Below are 19631 nucleotides of genomic sequence, written 5' to 3'. Positions count from 1 at the left end.
GGTCTGTACTCTCGACAGGCTTTCTACTTCCCTCATACAGTCACATTTTGTTATGATGGTTCTCAGTGTAATTATTTCTGTTACTGCACCCATCACTCTCTGTGGTAAGCTTCATGTCGTGAGCTGGATCTTCCAGTCCTCCTCTATTTTGTCTCTGAGAATCATTACACAAATGTCTTTTATTTTTCTATTTTTTCTATTATTTTCTACTGAAAATAGAAAAATAGAAGAAAAATATGGTTGTTCTTTATACACTATATAGTCTCAAAAAGTTACAACTGTAACTTGAACCAAAGGAGGAAAAAATAAGAACTATTTGCTACTGATTAAAAAACATGGATTATAAACAAGGATGGCTGTGGAAATTGGAGAGCAGTTGTTTTTCTAACATCACCCTCTCATTCTGCTGATCTTGTTTCTTAAACCACAAAAGTCAATTTAGAAACAAGACAATAAGAGGTTATAAAATATAATGATAATATCCTATTTTATTTTTAAATGTTTTTAATTTGAGAAAGAAAACTAGATTTATGAATTTACTACTTTATTTCTACATTTTGTTTGTTCCTTCTAAAGATATATATATATGTATATATATATATATATAGCTAACATAGCTACATGCAGTGCATAGACAAGGATACATCAATTGCTATGAATCAACATACGAAATAGGTATTAGTTATATGACTTTAGCAAACCAAGATTGCTAAAGTTAATGTTACTGCAATCACTTTAAGTTATCTAGCTTCATCAAGCAGATCTACCTACATAAACAACAAGTCATCTGGCTTCTGGCAAGGAATAATTGGTGCTGACCAACACTGTGTGCATGTGCAGAAACATTGCATAAAATTCACATTATTGCCTTATCCACACCATATGTGCATTTAAGATGCAAATAGGGAAAACTCATATTCCTCACAAGTTTGGCACGACTGGATGGATAGACTGAATGAGAATTATGTTTTTGTGTGCTAGTTTACCCTAATGGAAGCTAGAATGATAATCTTTTCATTATATTTTTTTCCCAGAAAAACTGAAATTAAGATATGTGTACTGGTAACAGAAATAAACTCATTTGAATTTATAGAAAATATCTTTATAAATTCTGATAAGCAGGCCTCAAGCTAATTGGTCTTACCAATGTTTTAAGCAACCAATAACCAGGCTAATCTGATAATCAAATACAAAATGCAAATATTAATAGAATTGATAATGAAAAAGTAATAAAGTAAGAGGTGTGATTGCTATTTTCTAGTGGCCAAATTTATCATTTCTCAAGACAAACTGAAAGTGGTTTTTGTAGACTGACAATTTACCTGAAAGAACTATTATCTGATTTCTTTCTAATATGTTAAAGTTTGATCAGTCAAAGCCTGAAATCATCAATGTGACAGATTGCTGCACCAACATACACTACTTTTTGTATCATGTAAGAGAATAGAAGTAGGCAATTGATGGCAAAATCACAATTCACCTTCCACAGAGGCATTGGTGGTGGGAATGATGCACTGATGATGGGGGGGGTGTTTTGTTTATAACTAAAACCCAACTACAAACATGCTTGTAATTATGGTGCTTAAATAAAGATTTATAGTCAGAAGACATGTCACCCTTTGATCTGTGCAAAAACAAAGATTGCTATATACAGATGACTGGTTGTTACAACCAGGATTAGACAGTACATCCCGGGACCACCACCACCACCACCAACAACAACAACAAAAAACTCTAACCTAGCTTTTGGTCTACAATCTGTTCAACAAACAAGATCTCCAACTCCAGAGGTCTGACTGAGACAACCGCAAGTAAACGGGTCTTCCAGAAACATAACGAAAGACTCTATTTCAGGCTCCATCCTAGGAGCAACATAATGACCAAGAACACCAACTACAGAAGATGAATTAAAACGACACTGAAGAAGCAGAACTGCTAGAACCACAAAAAAAGCCTTTATCATAAGCTCCATTCCTTGAGCTGCACAGTCACCAAGATCTCTAGATACAGAGGTCTGATTTTACCATCCATGACAAAGCAGAAGTCTTCCATACACCACAAAAGCACCGAGGGGAGAGTAAATGATCATGTAAGGAGTCTATAGTTAATCCCATGACAGTATACTTCATGGGTGGAGAAACCCTGTATCTCCTAGGCCAAGGGAATTCCCTCTATAATATCCCCAATAGTTACCATGTCTATGTAGGGTGAAAAAGAAAAAAAAGGAAAAAAAAAAGCACAAAATAATCATTTTTCCACATATATATATTTATTGATTGAATGTTTTTTTGACGTCCTTATTTTGGTGTAGATATTAATGTCTCCTTTTTTATTTTATTTTATCTTATCTTTCTCTTTCTTTTTGCACTCCAGTATGATTTGATTTCACAATCGAGACTATTGTGTGGTGCTTGTCTTTATTGCTGTCGTGCTCACTGGATATTTAATTTGACATTTATTTTTATATTGTTATGGTGTTTCAATTACCTTTTTCATGTCCTCTCTCAAACTGAGGTTGATAGCCACTAGAAGGACTCTGCCCATTTTCAGCATATTTTAATTTTTTTTAAAGTTTTTGCTTATTCTTTACCCCATTCTATTGCTTTTCTTTCCCTCAAAAACAAACAAACAAACAAACAAACAAACAAAAAACACATAACTCGATTTATCTAGCTTAGCCTCTCAAATAGAGGGAGAAACAAGGGAGGGCACCAGGACCAAACAGATTTAAGATTTACTGATAGTAAGCTAGACAAAGAGGGGATCACCTACTCTAGCAGCCCGGGAGGTGCTGGTGGGGGATATGGATTGCAGAAAGAGAATGGGGAAGGGGGAGGACAAATTTGGTGGTGGGTATTCCCCTGATTCAGTGTTAATATGTACCTAAAATACTAATGTGAAAGATATGTAAGCCACTATGTCAAAATAAAAATTAAAAAAAAATAAAGATTTATAGTTAAAAAAATTAAAAAATAAAATTCAACTATGAAGGACTCTGTTGATCACAAGTGTTTCAATAAAGTAAAATTTAAAAAAAGAAAATATACTGCTGTTAGAGGAGTCCAGTAAATGCATTTTCCATTATATCATAGGAATTTAAGTTAAAATAAGATTAAAGAACTATACCATAAAAATCTTCTCAAAATGTATCTTATAAAAGCTAATAAATTTGAGGAGGAAAAGATCCTCGAACAAGACATAAAATCCTCCTACACAGTAAACATAAAAACTAAGCAACTTGTCAATGAAAATATACTGGTGAATAAGAATTATCAGTGCTAGCAGGGATGTGGAGGAAAGGAACTCTTATTCACTGCTGGTGGGAATGCCGGTTAGTCCAGCCTTCATAAAAAACAATATGTAGATTCCTCAAAAAACTGGAAATTGAACTTCCATATGATCCAGCTATTTCACTCCTAGGGATATACTGAAGGAACACAAAAATACAATTCAAAATTTACAATAGCCAGACTCTGGAAACAACCAAGATGCCCTTCAACAGATGAATGGCTAAAGAAACACAATGGAATATTATGCAGCCATCAGAAGAGATGAAGTCATAAAATTTTCCTATACGTGGATGTACATGGAATCCATTGTGTTAAGTGAAATTAGTCAGAGGGAGAGAGATAGACACAGAAGAGTCTCACTCATCTATGAGTTTTAAGAACAAATAAAGACATTACTGTAATAAGGCCCAGAGACAACAGAGTTAAGGGCTGGAAGGGCTGGCTCATAATTTGAAGCTCACCACAAAGAGTGGTAAACTCTGTTAGAGAAATAACTACACTAACAACTTACATGACAATGTTAAAGAATGAGAGAAGTAGAATGCCTGTCGCAAATACAGGCAGGGTGGGCGAAGAGGAAGGACATTGATGGTGGGAATAATGCACTGGTGATGGGGGTTGTTTTGTTTATAACTAAAACGCAAGTACAAACATGCTTGTAATCATGGTGCTTAAATAAAGATTTATAGTAAAAAAATTAAAAAAATTAAATTCAACTACGAAGGACTCTGTTGATCACAAGTGTTTCAATAAAGTAAAATTAAAAAAAAAAGAAAACATACTGCTGATTAGAGGAGTCCAGTAAATGCATTTTCCATTATATCGTAGGAATTTAAATAAAAATAAAGATTAAAGAACTGTACCATAAAAATCTTCCCAAAATGTATCTTGTAAAAGCTAACAAATCTAAGAAAAGAATTTTCCTGATTAAATAACATAGAATATTTAAACAATGCTTTTCTTCCCAATAAATTAAAATTTGTGCTTTCTTTTTTTCTGCTTTTGGGCTATGTTTGGGAGGGACTGTGTCACAACTAGCAGTCATCAAGGATCACTCCTGATAGGGTATGGGGGACCATAAAAGGTGATGGGGATAATCAGCTACATGCAAGGTAATCTCTTTACTTGCTGCACTATCACTCTGGCACTGGCAGAACCTTTTACATTTGGACACATGAAAAACTAGGACCCTGACACTTCTCAGCTAAATTGCACCCTCATACTTAACCAAAAGACCTAAAACTGGTCAATTATTGTATAGGTTGAAGCTAATATCTTCAAAATAAGACCCTCACCATTATAAATACAGATTTATAAGTATTATAAAGGCAGAGAATTTTTAGACAAATATATCTTTCCCAGTATCAAATTTTGGGAGACATAGTATAAAGTAATTATCACTTATAAAATGATAGTTAGACCAATATAAAAAGAAAAGTCTGGGCATGAGATTCTAAATGACAAGTGAGTAATAACCTCTAAGTCACCTGTCTTTTCCCTTCTGGATAGACTTCTGGTTGAAAGAAAGATATGGTACACTACTGATAACCAAGAGATTGTAAATCTAATTAAGGCGAAATTAAGCCAATAGTGTAAAAACATGTATAATAGATACTCTTCATATATAAAATAGTTCTTCAATTAAGCACAAACTACCTGAAGCAAATAGTCTTTTAAAACAATTTCATTAAAAATGAAAGCCATAAGCATTATTGAGAACCTGAAAAAGCATAACACTGGAATGATTGTTCAAGTAACATCTCTCATCCAAAGACAATTCTTCTTTTTTTTTTTGGTGGGGGGTCACACTCGGCAGCGCTCAGGGGTCACTCCTGGCTCTACGCTCAAAAATCGCTCCTGACAGGCTCGGGGAACCATATGGGATGCCGAGATTTGAACCACCGTTCTTCTCCATGCACGGCAAATGCCTTACCTCCAAGCTATATCTCTGGCCCTGCGAAGACAATTATTCTTATTGTTTGTTTTTGGGCCACACCTATTGACGCTCAGAGGTTACTCCTGGCTATGTGTTCAGAAATCGCTACTGGCTTGGGGGAACAATATGGGATGCTGGGGGATTGAACCACCATCCGTCCAAGGCTAGTGGTTACAAGAGAGATGCCTTACCTCTAGCGCCACTGCTCCAGCCCAAAGACAATTATTCTTAATGCTTTTATTAAGCATTAATGCTTAATGCTAGATTGAGCTGTATGTTTTAATGACCTGAATCCACACAACAAGTTCCCCCAAAGTCTCCATGGACTTAATCTCATGCATTAAATAATCTTAGTGACTAATTGTTTCTGTAACTGCTGTCTACTAAATTTTCTTGTACAATTTGGTTATAAGACTGTTTTAGGTCTTCTTTAAGAAATTTATATTAGGGGCCAGGAAAGTGGCGCTAGAGGTAAAGTGTCTGCCTTGCAAACGCTAGCGTAGGATGGACCGCGGTTTGATCCCCTGGCATCCCATATGGTCTCCCCAAGCCAGGGGCGATTTCTGAGTGCATAGCCAGGAGTAACCCCCGCAGCATCAAACGGGTGGGCCCCCCAAAAATTAAATAATCAGTAAGTCACTTTAACTGAGTTGTGAGATATTAGCATCACAGTTTACTATTGCCAATAATTTCTATGTCTTCTGTTAGTATATATCAATACCAGTAACTGATAATAATCCCCATAGATCATATTTTCTAGCTACCCCATCTGTTAGTAATCATTTTATATGTGTCACCATATGCATTTGTGAATTAGTTGTCACTCAATATAAATCATCCAAATGAAGTTGTGGTTTTTGGGGAAACTTTTATTAGTTTCTGTATTCTCTTATTTTTAGGCCTGTATACTAAGTATATAAATGCACAGTATTTCTCAATCCTGATAACCAAAAATAAATTCAAATTGAAATAAAATGTTGCTGTTAGAAGATGAAAGAAAATTAAGTTCCATACTGAATTTTAATTATCTACAAAAAGGTTAAAATTAAGTCACCTAAAGTGGAGGTAATTATATTAACTTAAATTTACATATTAATAGCTCGCATAATATACCAACCAACAAAAGAGAACAGATCTTAACAGTAAATTAGTAGCTGATATGGTTCCATTTTCCACAAAATAAAAAAATTTTTATGGGTGAATATTGAAAGAGAATGACTAATTACTTGAATGCTTATTATTCTCTGAAGAGATGAGTCAATGGCAAAAAAACTCAAAATTAGGGCTCCCATAAATCTGTAGGTTTATTCCCCTGAGCTATGACTTGCAAAATAGCTGCAAGGCCATTTCAACTCAATAAGAAAACTTACCCAGAAAGGAAACATAAATTAAAAAAAAATAGAAGGTATCAATATTCCTCCAATTGGATAAATAGCTCCAACTGGTCCTTCCAAGTACTAATGTTTACTAACTTTAATTTTAAAAGTTAAAATATGGATTTATAGTATATCACTCTCCACATAACAAAAATGAGAATGAATTGTTTTAAAAAATATTATGCAAGCAAACTACACACAACCTGAAAGAGATCATGTTTTATGACTAAAAAGTTCAATGATATTTCTTTCCTTTCAGGGGAAACACCTTGCTATGTTCAGGGCTAACTCCTAGTTTTTGCACTTAGCTAATCACTCCTGGTGGGTATGGGGAACATATGAGTTACCAGGGATCAAACCTAGTAGGCCAGCGTGGAAGACAAGCACCCTACCTGCTGTTATATTGTTCCAGATCCATATATTTCTAAGTAATCCTATTTTAAGTAGTATATAATTGTAATTAATTAAATGATTTTTTTGTTTTGGGGCAATACCCAGCACAGGGTTCAGGGGCTACTTCTGGCTGACTTGGGGCACCATATGGGTTGACAGGGATTGAACTTGGGTTGGCAGTGTATCAGGGAAACATACTACCTGCTGTGATATTGCTCTAGCCCATAAACAGTGATTCATTTACTGTGAGAAACTCTAAACGAAGGAAAAACAAATCTACTAAGGAAATTTACTCATAAGACAGAATTTTCAGACCACTTACTTTTTCATTTATCCACCCAGAAATCATTGAGAGTACACATGTGTCTGAATAGTTGAGGTTATAAAACTAATCAGATATAGTTTCTACATTCTGGGAACTTACACTGTAGTAAAGTTATAAAAAAAAAAAAAGGAGCTAAAGAGATAGTACAGTAGATAAATATTTGCTTTGTATGCAGCCAACCCCCGAATAAATTCCTGGCACTATATATGGCCCTCTGAGCAGTGCCAGGGTCACTTCTGAGCAAAGAACCAGGAGTAAGTCCTGAATACCACCAGGTATAGACCCCCCCTTTTCCCCAAAAAATAACAATAAAATAATAAGAAAACAATGAAATAATCTCTCGCTTAGGGAATAAAGAGAAACAGCATATAGTGACAGCTGAACAGAATATTGATATATAAACTTTATTCTGCAGATTTCAAGGCTGTTGGGGGACCTGAAGTAATATAACTTGTTATTTTCTTTTGAATGAAATCTAGGAAAGAAACTGTTCAATTAATGTTTAATGTACAAGTGAGGGTTTAGTTTGGTGAATGAGGTGCTAAATTTGAAGGTTATTTTTGAAGAAAATTTAATAGAACTGAATAGACTTGATAGGGTGAAAAGAATGATTAAAAAACACTTCAGGGCTTTTACTACTAGATATTAACATTAAAAAATATAGACTCAGTTAACATCTCTGTAGCATACACTATTTCACAGTCTGTTCTTATTTGTTCAAGGAAGGCAGATAGTAAACAAGTGGATGATCTAAGCTAATGATAAATTTGATAAAAAATAAAATAAAATTAGCTGATAACTAGCTAAAGGGAAAACATTTATTTTAGCTCAAGTAGTCATAGAAAGTGACATTTGAGCTCAGATATGATTGATATGAAGCATGCAAGAGATATTCTGGTAAAGAGGAAAAATGTAAGGATTGGGGTAGAAGAAAGCTTAAAGCAAATGACAGAAAGGTAGCCAGTGATGGACAATAGAGGTTGAAATGGGTGATATGGAGAAAAATGAGAACAGAGAAAACAGAGCTCCTTGTGGCCACTGTAAGAAGCTTAGTGTTTATTCTGTTTTTTTTTCTCCCATGGTTAGCCAGCAGATGTTAATGCAATGAGTAATATAACCTGGTTTGTATTTGTGTCTGCTGATGGAGAATAAACTCATGGGAAAGAATAAAGGCAATGTCTTTGAGAAAATGCTCATATATGCTACTTCTCTAACTGGTTCTATCAGTGGCACTGTTGAGATCAATTCATAATTTGAATCTATAGAGAGAATTTACTAGATAGACTTACTGCAGGACTGGATGTAGAATTCAAGGGAGCTGAACAGGATGAGTACCACAGGGCATGTGACCCTATCTCACTATAAAGAGGTTTTAGTTATCCTATTATACAGAACTGGTGAAAGTAGAGAGAAGCTTCTGAATGGCTGATGTAGTTATTCTTTGATCAAATAAAGGCTGATTCTACAAATATAAAGGCATAGAGACAGCTGATAGGCAATAATTTGGAACTCAGGTGAGAGGCTTAGGTGAGATAAAATTTTAAGTCATGAGGTATATGGTTTTGCAGTACAACACTTGCCTTGCATTAGTAAGGACATGGGTTTGATCCTCAGCACTGTCAAAGGAAAAAATATTTAAACCATGCAATGGAATAAGAGTATGAAGGTAGGGAACATGCACTGTATTAACTTTTAAAAGAGAAAGATCATTAATTTCATTTCAGAAACATAGGCTGAATCTAATTAATAGTTGTTATCAGCCACATATACCCTCTGAGAGTATTTTATTATCAACTTTTGTGTTCTGTGCTATCCTGTGTTTTATCTGTAGTCTCTTTTTTTTCATTGTGTAAATTTTTTGATAGCAAGCAACTGTTTATAGATGGCACTTTTCAAATATACTTTATTTTCATAGATACATAAACCCTGTATATAAGTCATACAGTTTTCCAACAGCAGTTCCATTACAAATGTCCCAAGCTCCTTTCCATCAGCAAACATGCCCCCTTGCAAGGTATATAACAAATGTATTTCATATGATTTTCTTCAACAAAACTTAAAAGAGTAGCAAATGGCATCAGAATATAAATCAATAAAAGTTAATTTTTGATATCTGAATTGCAAGTGATTTTACACAATAAGATATTAATTCATTATTGAAAGTGTACAAAATTCTTCAGCATGCTAGGAGTAAGCATAACTTTTTCAATTTAGAAGAGAGTAACCATATGTACTGTTAGTGCTACATTTAATGCCATATGTTGAATTTTTGACATCATCTTAAAATTATTATTGCGGTTAGAAAATGTTGGCATGCTTAGACTTACTATATAAAAGTATCCCAACTAATGATAACTGATCCTAAAGTAATACTAACTAATGATATTTTTTCTTGTTTTGTTACAGTGAAACCCTGGATCACAACCAGTTCTCAAATGCCCTCTACCACACTAAACGGCATCCAGAAGGCAAGTTGCCAAACAAATCATGTTTGCATGTGGAAAGAAGAAATATGCTAGTATTTCTGGAGGAAGGTGTCAAGGAATGAGCTCTTTGATTCTGGATATGACAATGGAATACTGCCCTGAAAAGATTATTTACAAACCTTTTTTATTATATATTATCTATATAATCTTATTATACATAAATAATATATTATTTATTTAGACCATCTATTATATTATCTACTCATTCAGGTGCATTTGAAAATATGAAAGAAGTTATTTACTAGAAGATAATCACTAAAATAGTTCAAAAATTAAAAATATGTACACTATTCCTCTTTCCTCAACCGAAAAAGTTTGTATTTCCAGCCCTGGGAAAACCTTAGTATAAGTCCTTCTGTACTGCCATCCCTTGCTTTTCAGTAACTCACTTTCTAGGTTTCTGTTTGCAGGAGCAGAAACTACATTACATCCATAGAGAAAGATACCATCATAATTACTTGTTCAATTTCACTCCAAAATAATTCATCAAGCTTCACTTACTTCCAGTGGTATGCTGCCTTCTACTTCTGAAGTTTTACTTTTGGTTTCCATTCTTTGTTCATTCGCTGCATGTCCTACAAAACAAGAAAGAGTTAAATAGAATGAAAACTGAATTTGGCCTCTCACCCCATGAAGAAGCACAAACTTATAAATTCCTTAGGGAATTTGCCTCAAGGCAAAACACTGCACAGCATACATATCCTTCAAGGCAAGTTAATCAGGCTTTTTGATTATAAACTTCCTCCCCAACAAGGCACTGGAGAATTCTTAACCCTGCTTCTTAAACCATATTAATCAACTTGTTCTCTGTAATAGTATTTCTCAACCAAGAGATCCCCAAGGGCCCCCAGTATATTTCAAGGGGGTCACAGGTGAAAATTGTGCAAATGTGAGGGGGGATATTGGCAGGGACTAAGGGCCATGTGGTATGACAGAGGGGCCGCAGAAAGAAACAAGGTTGGGTAAAGGTTGAGAAATACAAGCTTTCCAGGGTCCAATCCTGAACAATATAGTCTGCTGTGCAGTGTGCAACAAGGACCCCACTTTCTGTGTAAACTAGTGGGTCAACATGTAGTTCCCAGAGCTGAAAATATTACCTCCTGGCAGCGGACTTTGCCTGATTAGATCCTTTAGAATTCAGAATAATTTCAGAATTTGAGAACTTATTCTCTGTCTGACACCATCTGAGACTTGGCCCTGACAAACTGTCCTATACTGAGTTCTTTATTCTCTTTCCTTTCCTCACTGAACCTCCTAGGAAAAAGAGTTCTGAGATCTCTCATTAAATTTCTATTTCTATTTTTTTTTTTTTTAGTGATGGTTTTTGGGTCACACCTGGCAGAGCTTATGGGAACATATGGAAGTTTTGGGGACTGAACCTGGGCCAGCTATGTGTAAAGCAGCATACTACCTTCCTTAGTCTTTTCAGCTCCTAAATTTCTATTCTTGAGAGACAAAAACAAACAAACAACAAATATCAAACACCAAAACATTACTATTGAACCCAAATTATCTGAAATATCATTTATTATACTTTTATTTTATGAAACAACTACGATCATTTTTTATAAAGTAAGTTAACTAGTTTTGAGGTGATGGACCACACCTAATATTTCTCAGGGGACCGTGTGGTGCTGGAAATATAACTAGTGTTAGCCATGTAGAAAGAGGGTGAATTAAGAGCCTGTAATATCTTCCTGGCATAGTTAATGCTATAGAATTCTAATAAATAAACAAAAAAGAAATATCCTAAACCATAAACATATCCAACTATTTGGGCTTACTATAGGAAAATAACAAATTAACTCATATTTCATAAATCAAATACATTTTAACAAAGTAGAGAGTGTGTAAATAATATAGGATAAGGTGTTTAATAATAACTCTAGAATTGAAAAATTATCCTAAAAATAAACATCTTTTTAAAAATAAGTTTTATTGTATCTGTATCTTGGAGAATATGGCTCAGAGTAGACATATATGTTTGATATATACTCACAACAGAAAATAATTGGACAATATTACAAATTAGTCTTAGTAGAATACTTTGATTCCTAAGGCTAGCTCCAATGACAGAGGACAGACATAAGCAAAGCTAAGTATAACTAGCCTAGCAAGAGGTTAATATAATATTTTGTATACTGTTCTTCCATAAAAGTAAACCAGCTCAGGAATGTCTACAACAAGGAAGATAACAAAATTCAAAGATTATGACTTGGTTCAATTTAAAAATTAGGAATTTGTTAGTATAAAGGAGGTCATGTGTATTCATCAGAGATAATCAGTATAAACATCTTGTATGAGCTTAATTTTTCCGTCAGAAACAAAAAATATAATACTGACTATAATCAAGGAAGGATCTCATGAACATTTCAAAGAATTAAGTAAAATTCTGCAAAATCCTAAATTATGAGGCAATAATATTTAAGATTAATTCTTCCAAATATTCAATATCTAAATGTATGAAATGAATATTCCAAAAATAATGTAAACATTATTATTGTTAGTAGAACTCAGCACATACAGTATTCAATAAATACTAGTTGAATTAATTGTGAATTTTCTTTGTATATGCTAGTTTTTAAAACGGTGATAAAATATAATACATAATACCACAAGAACAACATAATGTAAAAACTAAAAAACTTAACAAAAATTATTTGTTAAACTATTAGTAACTTCTAAAATATACTTATGTAGGCTGTGGTGTGGGAGGGAACCTGGGGACATTCTGGAGGTATGTTCATACTGGTGTTGGGATTGGTGTCAGAACACTTGTACGCTTAAAACTTTGTAAATCAGTGACTTAATAAAAATATATTTATGAAGGTTAAATGGTATTATTAAATGTAATATGTTTATTACTGCAAATTCATAACTGGCGTAAGTTAAGAGACTCAAAACAGTGATTAAAATGTTAAAAGCACTTTAGCATATATTTATAGGTTAAAAAAGTTCTTTTTTAAGTTAGTAGTTATGAAGTAAAATTTAATCTATTTATTTAACCTAGGATATCAAATAACTATCTTGATTATTTTCAGTTAACTATTTCTTTGCATCTCAGTAAAAGCCTTATTTTTAAATATAATTGTCTCTGAAAGTTAAGGATCAAATCATGAACCACAGTTTGCAAGCCACAAAACAAATGCATAAGGAATTTATATGCTCAGTTATAGGCATGAAGCCACGAAAACAGTGTTGTATAAGTCAAGGCAATACAATGAGGTTAAAGTGTACTTAATAATTCACAAGTCAGCTGTTTATAAGAAACTATGCATAACCCAATATGGAGGATAATTTACTTAGTAAACTTTTTTTAAATTTTATAATGACTTGTGTTTCATCAGCAGTCACATAAAGATGATATTTGGCTAAAATCTTTCAGTCCAAAATCTATACTGCATTTACCTTTTCCTGATTTTAAGGCATATAACATAAACCTTTCTTCCTGCTGCTTAAATAGTCACAAAGGTTATAGAATAGTATTCTGAACATCATATTCCTGAACGCAATTATATTAACACTAATTATTGAAATGCCATATTTAGTGATGACTCAGATAGGACAAGAATTGATTACTAAGGGAAACCACAATCTGCAAGATTATTCTTTATATAAGCTATATACTTTATATAAAACTACACAAAAAGAAAAGAACAGATTATCAGAAAATATAATTTTTGAAGTTATTTTCTCTTCCCACTGAATTATTATTACCTTTTAAAGTAAAACTTTATAAGACATAGAAGATATAAGACATATGAGTTACTTTAATAATAAAATATGGCAGTTAACAAATATGAAATGTAGTGATTTAGTTCTCAAACATAAGTTATCTAATTTAAATTCTAGATTAAGGGGCCAGAGTGTGTGTGGTAGCACAGTGGTACAGCTTTTGCCCTGCACATGGCTGACCCAGGATGGATCTGGGTTTGATTTCTGGCATCCATATGATCCTTCGAGCTCGGAGTGATTTCTGAGTGCAGAGCTAGGAATAACCCCAAAGTGCAGCTGGGTGTGGCCCCCCCAAACAAAATAAATTAAAAGTAAAAATAAATTCTAGATTAAAAACTTCATTTGCAAGTTGTCTGCTTAGAAATGAAAAACTAATTTCTACAGTACTTCACATTTCATTAATTTTGTTACTTCTATTTCATTCATTTATTTTTATTTTTCTTATTTAAACAACTTTATTGTGTTTGGGTTTCAGTCATGTAAAGAACACCACCCATCACCAGTGCAACATTCCCATCACCAATGTCACAAATCTCCCTCTTCCCCACCCAACCCCTGCCTGTATTCTAGACAGGCTTTCTATTTCCCTCGTACATTCTCTTTATTAGGATAGTTCAAAACGTAGTTATTTCTCTAACTAAACTCATAACTCTTTGTGGTGAGCTTCATGAGGTGAGCTATAACTTCCAGCTCTTTACTTTTTCGTATCTGAAAGTTATTATTGCAAGAATGTCTTTCATTTTTCTTAAAACCCATAGATGAGTGAGACCATTCTGCGTCTTTCTCTCTCTCTGACTTTTTTAACTCAGCATAATAGATTCCGTGTACATCCATGTATAGGAAAATTTCATGACTTCATCTCTCCTGACAGCTGCATCATATTCCATTGTGTATATGTACCACAGTTTCTTTAGCCATTCGTCTGTTGAAGGGTATCTGGGCTGTTTCCAGAGTCTTGCTATGGTAAATAGTGCTGCAATAAATATAGGTGTAAGGAAGGGGTTTTTGTATTGTATTTTTGTGTTCTTCGGGTATATTCCTAGGAGTGGTATAGCTGGGTCGTATGAGAGCTCAATTTTCAGTTTTTGGAGGAATCTCCATATTGCTTTCCATAAAAATTGAACTAGATGACATTCCCACCAGCAGTGGATAAGAGTTCCTTTCTCTCCACATCCCTGCCAACACTGTTTGTTCTCATTCTTTGTGATGTGTGCCAATCTCTGGGGTGTGAGGTGGTACCTCATAGTTGTTTTAATTTGCATCTCCCTGATGATTAGTGATGTGGAGCATTTTTTCATGTGTCTTTTGGCCATTTGTATTTCTTCTTTGTCAAAGTGTCTGCCCATTTCTTCTCCCCATTTTTTGATGGGATTAGATGTTTTTTTCTTGTAAAGTTCTGTCAGTGCCTTGTATATTTTGGAGATTAGCCCCTTATCTGATGGGTATTGGGGGAATAGTTTCTCCCACTCAGTGGGGGGCTCTTGCATCCTAGGCACTATTTCTTTTGAGGTGCAGAAGCTTCTCAGTTTAATATATTCCCATCTGTTAATCTCTGCTTTCACTTGCTTGGAGAGTGCAGTTTCCTCTTTGAAGATGCCTTTAGTCTCAATATCCTGGAGTGTTTTACCTACGTGTTGTTCTATATATCTTATGGTTTCAGGTCTGATATTGAGGTCTTTCATCCATTTGGATTTAACCTTTGTACATGTTAGCTGGGGGTCTAAGTTCAATTTTTTGCAAGTGGCTAGCCAGTTGTGCCAACACCACTTGTTGAAGAGTCTTTCTTTGCTCCATTTAGGATTTCTTGCTCCTTTATAAAAAAAATTAGGTGATTGTAAGTCTGGAGAACATCCTCTGAGTACTCAAGCCTATTCCATTGATCTGAGGGCCTGTCTTTATTCCAATACCATGCTGTTTTGATAACTATTGCTTTGTAGTACAGTTTAAAGTTGAGGAAAGTAATTCCTCCCATATTCTTTTTTCCCAATGATTGCTTTAGCTATTCTAGGGTGTATATTGTTCCAAATGAATTTCAAAAGTGCCTGATCCCCTTCTTTGAAGAATGTCATGAGTATCTTTAGAGGGATCGCATTAAATCTGTACAATGCTATGGGGAGTATTGCCATTTTGATGATGTTAATCCTACCAATCAATGAGCAGGGTATGTGCTTCCACTTCCGCATGTCCTCTCTTATTTCTTGGAGCAGAGTTTTATAGTTTTCTTTGTATTGGTCCTTCACATTTTTAGTCAAGTTGATTCCAAGATATTTGACTTTGTGTGGCACTATTGTGAATGGGGTTGTTTTCTTAATGTCCATTTCTTACTTATTACTATTGGGGTATAGAAAGGCCATTGATTTTTGTGTGTTAATTTTGTAGCCTGCCAACTTGCTATATGAGTCTATTGTTTCTAGAAGCTTTTTCATAGAGACTTTAGGGTTTTCTAAGTAGAGTATCACGTCATCTGCAAACAGTGAGAGCTTGACTTCTTCCTTTCCTATCTGGATTCGCTTGATATCTTTTTCTTGCCTAATCGCTATAGCAAGTACTTCCAGTGCTATGTTGAATAGGAGTGGTGAAAGAGGACATCCTTGTCTTGTGTCATAATTTAGAAAAAAGGCTTTCAGTTTTTCTCCATTGAGGACAATATTTGCCTCTGGCTTGTGGTAGATGGCCTTAACTATATTGAGAAAGGTTCCTTCCATTCCCATCTTGCTGACAGTTATTATCAAGAATGGGTGTTGGACCTTATCAAATGCTTTCTCTGCGTCTATTGATATTATCATGTGATTTCTATTTTTCTTGTTGTTGATGTTGTGTATAATGTTGATAGATTTATGGATGTCAAACCAGCCTTGCATTCCTGGAATGAAACCTACTTGATCGTAGTGGATGATCTTCTTAATGAGGTATTGAATCCTATTTGCCAGGATTTTGTTGAGGATCTTTGCATCTGTATTCATCAGTGATATTGGTCTGTAATTTTCTTTTTGGTAGCATATCTGTCTGATTTAGGTATCAAGGTGATGTTGGCTTCATAAAAGCTATTTGGAAGTGTTCCTGTTTTTTCAATTTCATGAAAGAGTCTTGCCAGGATTGGTAGTAGTTCCTCTTGAAAGGTTTGAAAGAATTCATTAGTAAATCCATCTGGGCCTGTGCTTTTGTTTTTGGGCAGACATTTGATTACAGTCTTAATTTCCTCAATAGTGATGGGTATGTTTAGATATGCTACATCCTCTTCATTCAACCATGGAAGATTATGAGTCCAAAAATTTATCCATTTCTTCCAGGTTTTCATTTTTAGTGGCATAGAGTTTCTCAAAGTAGTTTCTGATTACCCTTTGAATATCTACCATATCAGTAGTTATCTCTCCTTTTTCATTCCTAATACAAGTTATCAATTTTCTCTCTCTCTCTTTCTTGTTAATATGCCAGTGGTCTATCAAACTTGTTTATTTTTTCAGAGAACCAACTTCTGCTTTCGTTGATCTTTTGGATTGTTTTTCAGGTTTCCACTTCATTGATTTCTGCTCTCAGCTTTGTTATTTCCTCCTGTCTCCCTACTTTTGGGTCCTTTAGTTTAGTACTTTCTAATTCTATGAGCTGCGTCATTAAGCTATTCGGGTATGCCCCTTCTTCTTTCCTGATGTGTGCTTACAGAGCTATAAATTTTCCTCTCAGTACCGCTTTTGCTGTGTCCCATAGGTTCTTATAGTTTGTGTATCCATTGTCATTTGTTTTCAGGAAGGTTTTGATTTCCTTTTTGATTTCATCTCAGACCCACTGGTTATTTAGTATTAGGCTGTTTAACTTCCAGGTATTAAAGTTTTTCTTCTGTGTACCATTGTAGTTCACATATAATTTCAGGGCCTTGTGGTCAGCGGAGGTAGTCTGCAAAATTTTTATCCTCTTGATATTTATGGAGGTATGTTTTATGTGCTAGCATGTAGTCTATCCTGGAGAATGTCCCATGTACATTAGAGAAGAATGTGTATCTGGGCTTCTGAGGGTGGAGTGTCCTGTATATATCTATTAGGCCTCTTTCTTCCACTTCTCTTTTCAGGTCTAGTATATTCTTGTTGGGTTTCAGTCTGGTTGACCTGTCAAGTGTTGACAATGCCGCGTTGAGGTCTCCCACAATTATTGTGTTGTTATTGATATTATTTTTTAGATTTGTCAACAATTTTATTAAATATTTTGCTGGCCCCTCATTCAGTGTATATATGTTTAGGAGTGATTTCTTCCTGCTGTACGTATCCCTTGATTAATACAAAATGCCCATCTTTGTCCCTTACAACTTTCCTAAGTATAAAGTTTGCATCATCTGATATTAGTATGGCCACTGCAGCTTTTTATGGGTGTTGTTTGCCTGAATGATTTTTCTCCAGCCTTTTATTTTGAGTCTATGTTTGTTCTGACTATTCAGGTCCATTTCTTGTAGGCAGCAGAAGGTTGGATTGAGTTTTTTGATCCATATAGCCACTCTGTGTCTCTTAACTGGTGCATTTAGTCCATTGACATTGAGAAAAAGAATTGTCCTGGGAGTTAATGCCATCTTTATATCGAAGTTCGGTGTGTCTTTTGGTCAGTCTTGTCTTAAAGTAGGACATTCAGTTTTTCTTTTAAGAATGGTTTTGAGTCTGTAAAATTTCTGATCTGTTGTTTGTCTGTGAAACCATGTATTGTTCCTTCAAAGTTGAAAGTGAATTTTGCTGGGTGCAGTATTCTAGGCGAAGCATTTATTTCATTCAGTCTTGTCACAATATCCCACCACTGCTTTCTGGCCTTAAGTGTTTCTGGTGACAGGTCTGCTGTAAATCTCAAGGATGCTCCCTTGAATGTAATTTCCCTTTTTGATCTTGCTGTTTTCAGAATTCTGTGTCTATCTGTGGGATTTGTCATTGTGACTAGGATGTGTCTTGGGGTATTTTTTCTGGGGTCTCTTTTTGTTTGGTACACTTCGAGCATGCAGGATTTGATCACATATATTCTTTAGCTCTGAAAGTTTCTCTTTAATGATGTTCTTGACCGTTGATTATTCCTGGAAATTTTCTTCCTGTGTCTCTGGGACTCCAATGTTTCTTAAGTTGTTCCTGTTGAGCTTATCATAGACTTCTATTTTCATCTATTCCCATTCTTTGAGTAATTTTCCCATTGTTTGATCATTAGCTTTAAGGCTTTTTTCCAATTTCTTCTGCTGTATAGAGTTGTTATTCATCTCATCTTCCAGTGTACTAATTCTATCCTCAACTGCTGTTAACCCGTGGGAAAGCTCAACCATCTTTTTCTTCAGTTCATATACTGAGTTTTTCAGACCTGATATTTGACCTGAAATTTCAGTTTGGAGTTTTCTAATTTCTATCTTCATATTCTCTTGATTCTTATTAGTATTCTCTTCTATACTTTCTCTGAGTTCTTTGAACATCTTCCATATTGCGACTCTAAACTCATTATCTGAGAGACTGACTAGTTGGTTGGTCACGTTCAAGTCATCAGAGTTGCCATCATCATTCTCTATGTCTGGCGCTGGCCTGCGTTGTTTCCCCATTGTCACACTTGTATTGTGGGTCTTTCTACGTGTTGTGGTTGTATTCATTGGCTAAATGATGTGCATGGCCGTGAAGCGAATTGGAATGGCCGCGCTCCTCTGGCTCCTCCCTTTCTGGGCGTGTAAACTCACCTCCAGGGAAGGTTCCAGGGAAGTCGAGCCATCTGCAGATAAGCCACACACAGGATGAAATCAGGTAAAAAATGCAGCACAGCACAGAAGACAGGCAGATAGGGTTGCTGGCATCTGAGTTCCAGAAGAGTTCCGTGGCTTCCCTTTCTGGGCATGTAAACTCACCTCCAGGGAAGGCTCCAGGGAAGGCGAGCCATTTGCAGATGAGCCACACACAGAATGAAATCAGGTGAAAATGCAGCACAGCACAGAAGACAAGCAAATAGGGTTGCTGGCATCTGAGTTCCCAGAAATCCTTTAGAACTTTAATCCTAATCTGAAATGGGTAATCCCCTCAGATGGTTGGGGCTTCCCATCCTCTTACTGACAAAGGTGAAAGAGCTTGAAGCCTCCAAAACCTTCACTGTGGT

The 19631-nt window shown here is 35.1% G+C and overlaps 1 protein-coding gene across 1 annotated transcript in view; it reads right to left on the bottom strand.

The window, feature by feature from the left end:
• The window catches only part of UMAD1 (UBAP1-MVB12-associated (UMA) domain containing 1), a 265322-nt gene that overhangs the window by 61970 nt on the left and 183721 nt on the right, over positions 1-19631 (bottom strand). The window contains exon 3 of the mRNA XM_049769198.1: positions 10308-10381. Coding sequence (XP_049625155.1) covers positions 10308-10381 — 74 coding nt within the window. The remainder of the gene's footprint in view (positions 1-10307; positions 10382-19631) is intronic.

The sequence above is a fragment of the Suncus etruscus genome, chromosome 1, assembly GCF_024139225.1.
Source record: "Suncus etruscus isolate mSunEtr1 chromosome 1, mSunEtr1.pri.cur, whole genome shotgun sequence".
Taxonomy (NCBI): domain Eukaryota; kingdom Metazoa; phylum Chordata; class Mammalia; order Eulipotyphla; family Soricidae; genus Suncus; species Suncus etruscus.
The sequence above is the reverse complement of the archived record's forward strand: the minus strand, read 5'-3'. Positions and strand labels throughout refer to the sequence as shown.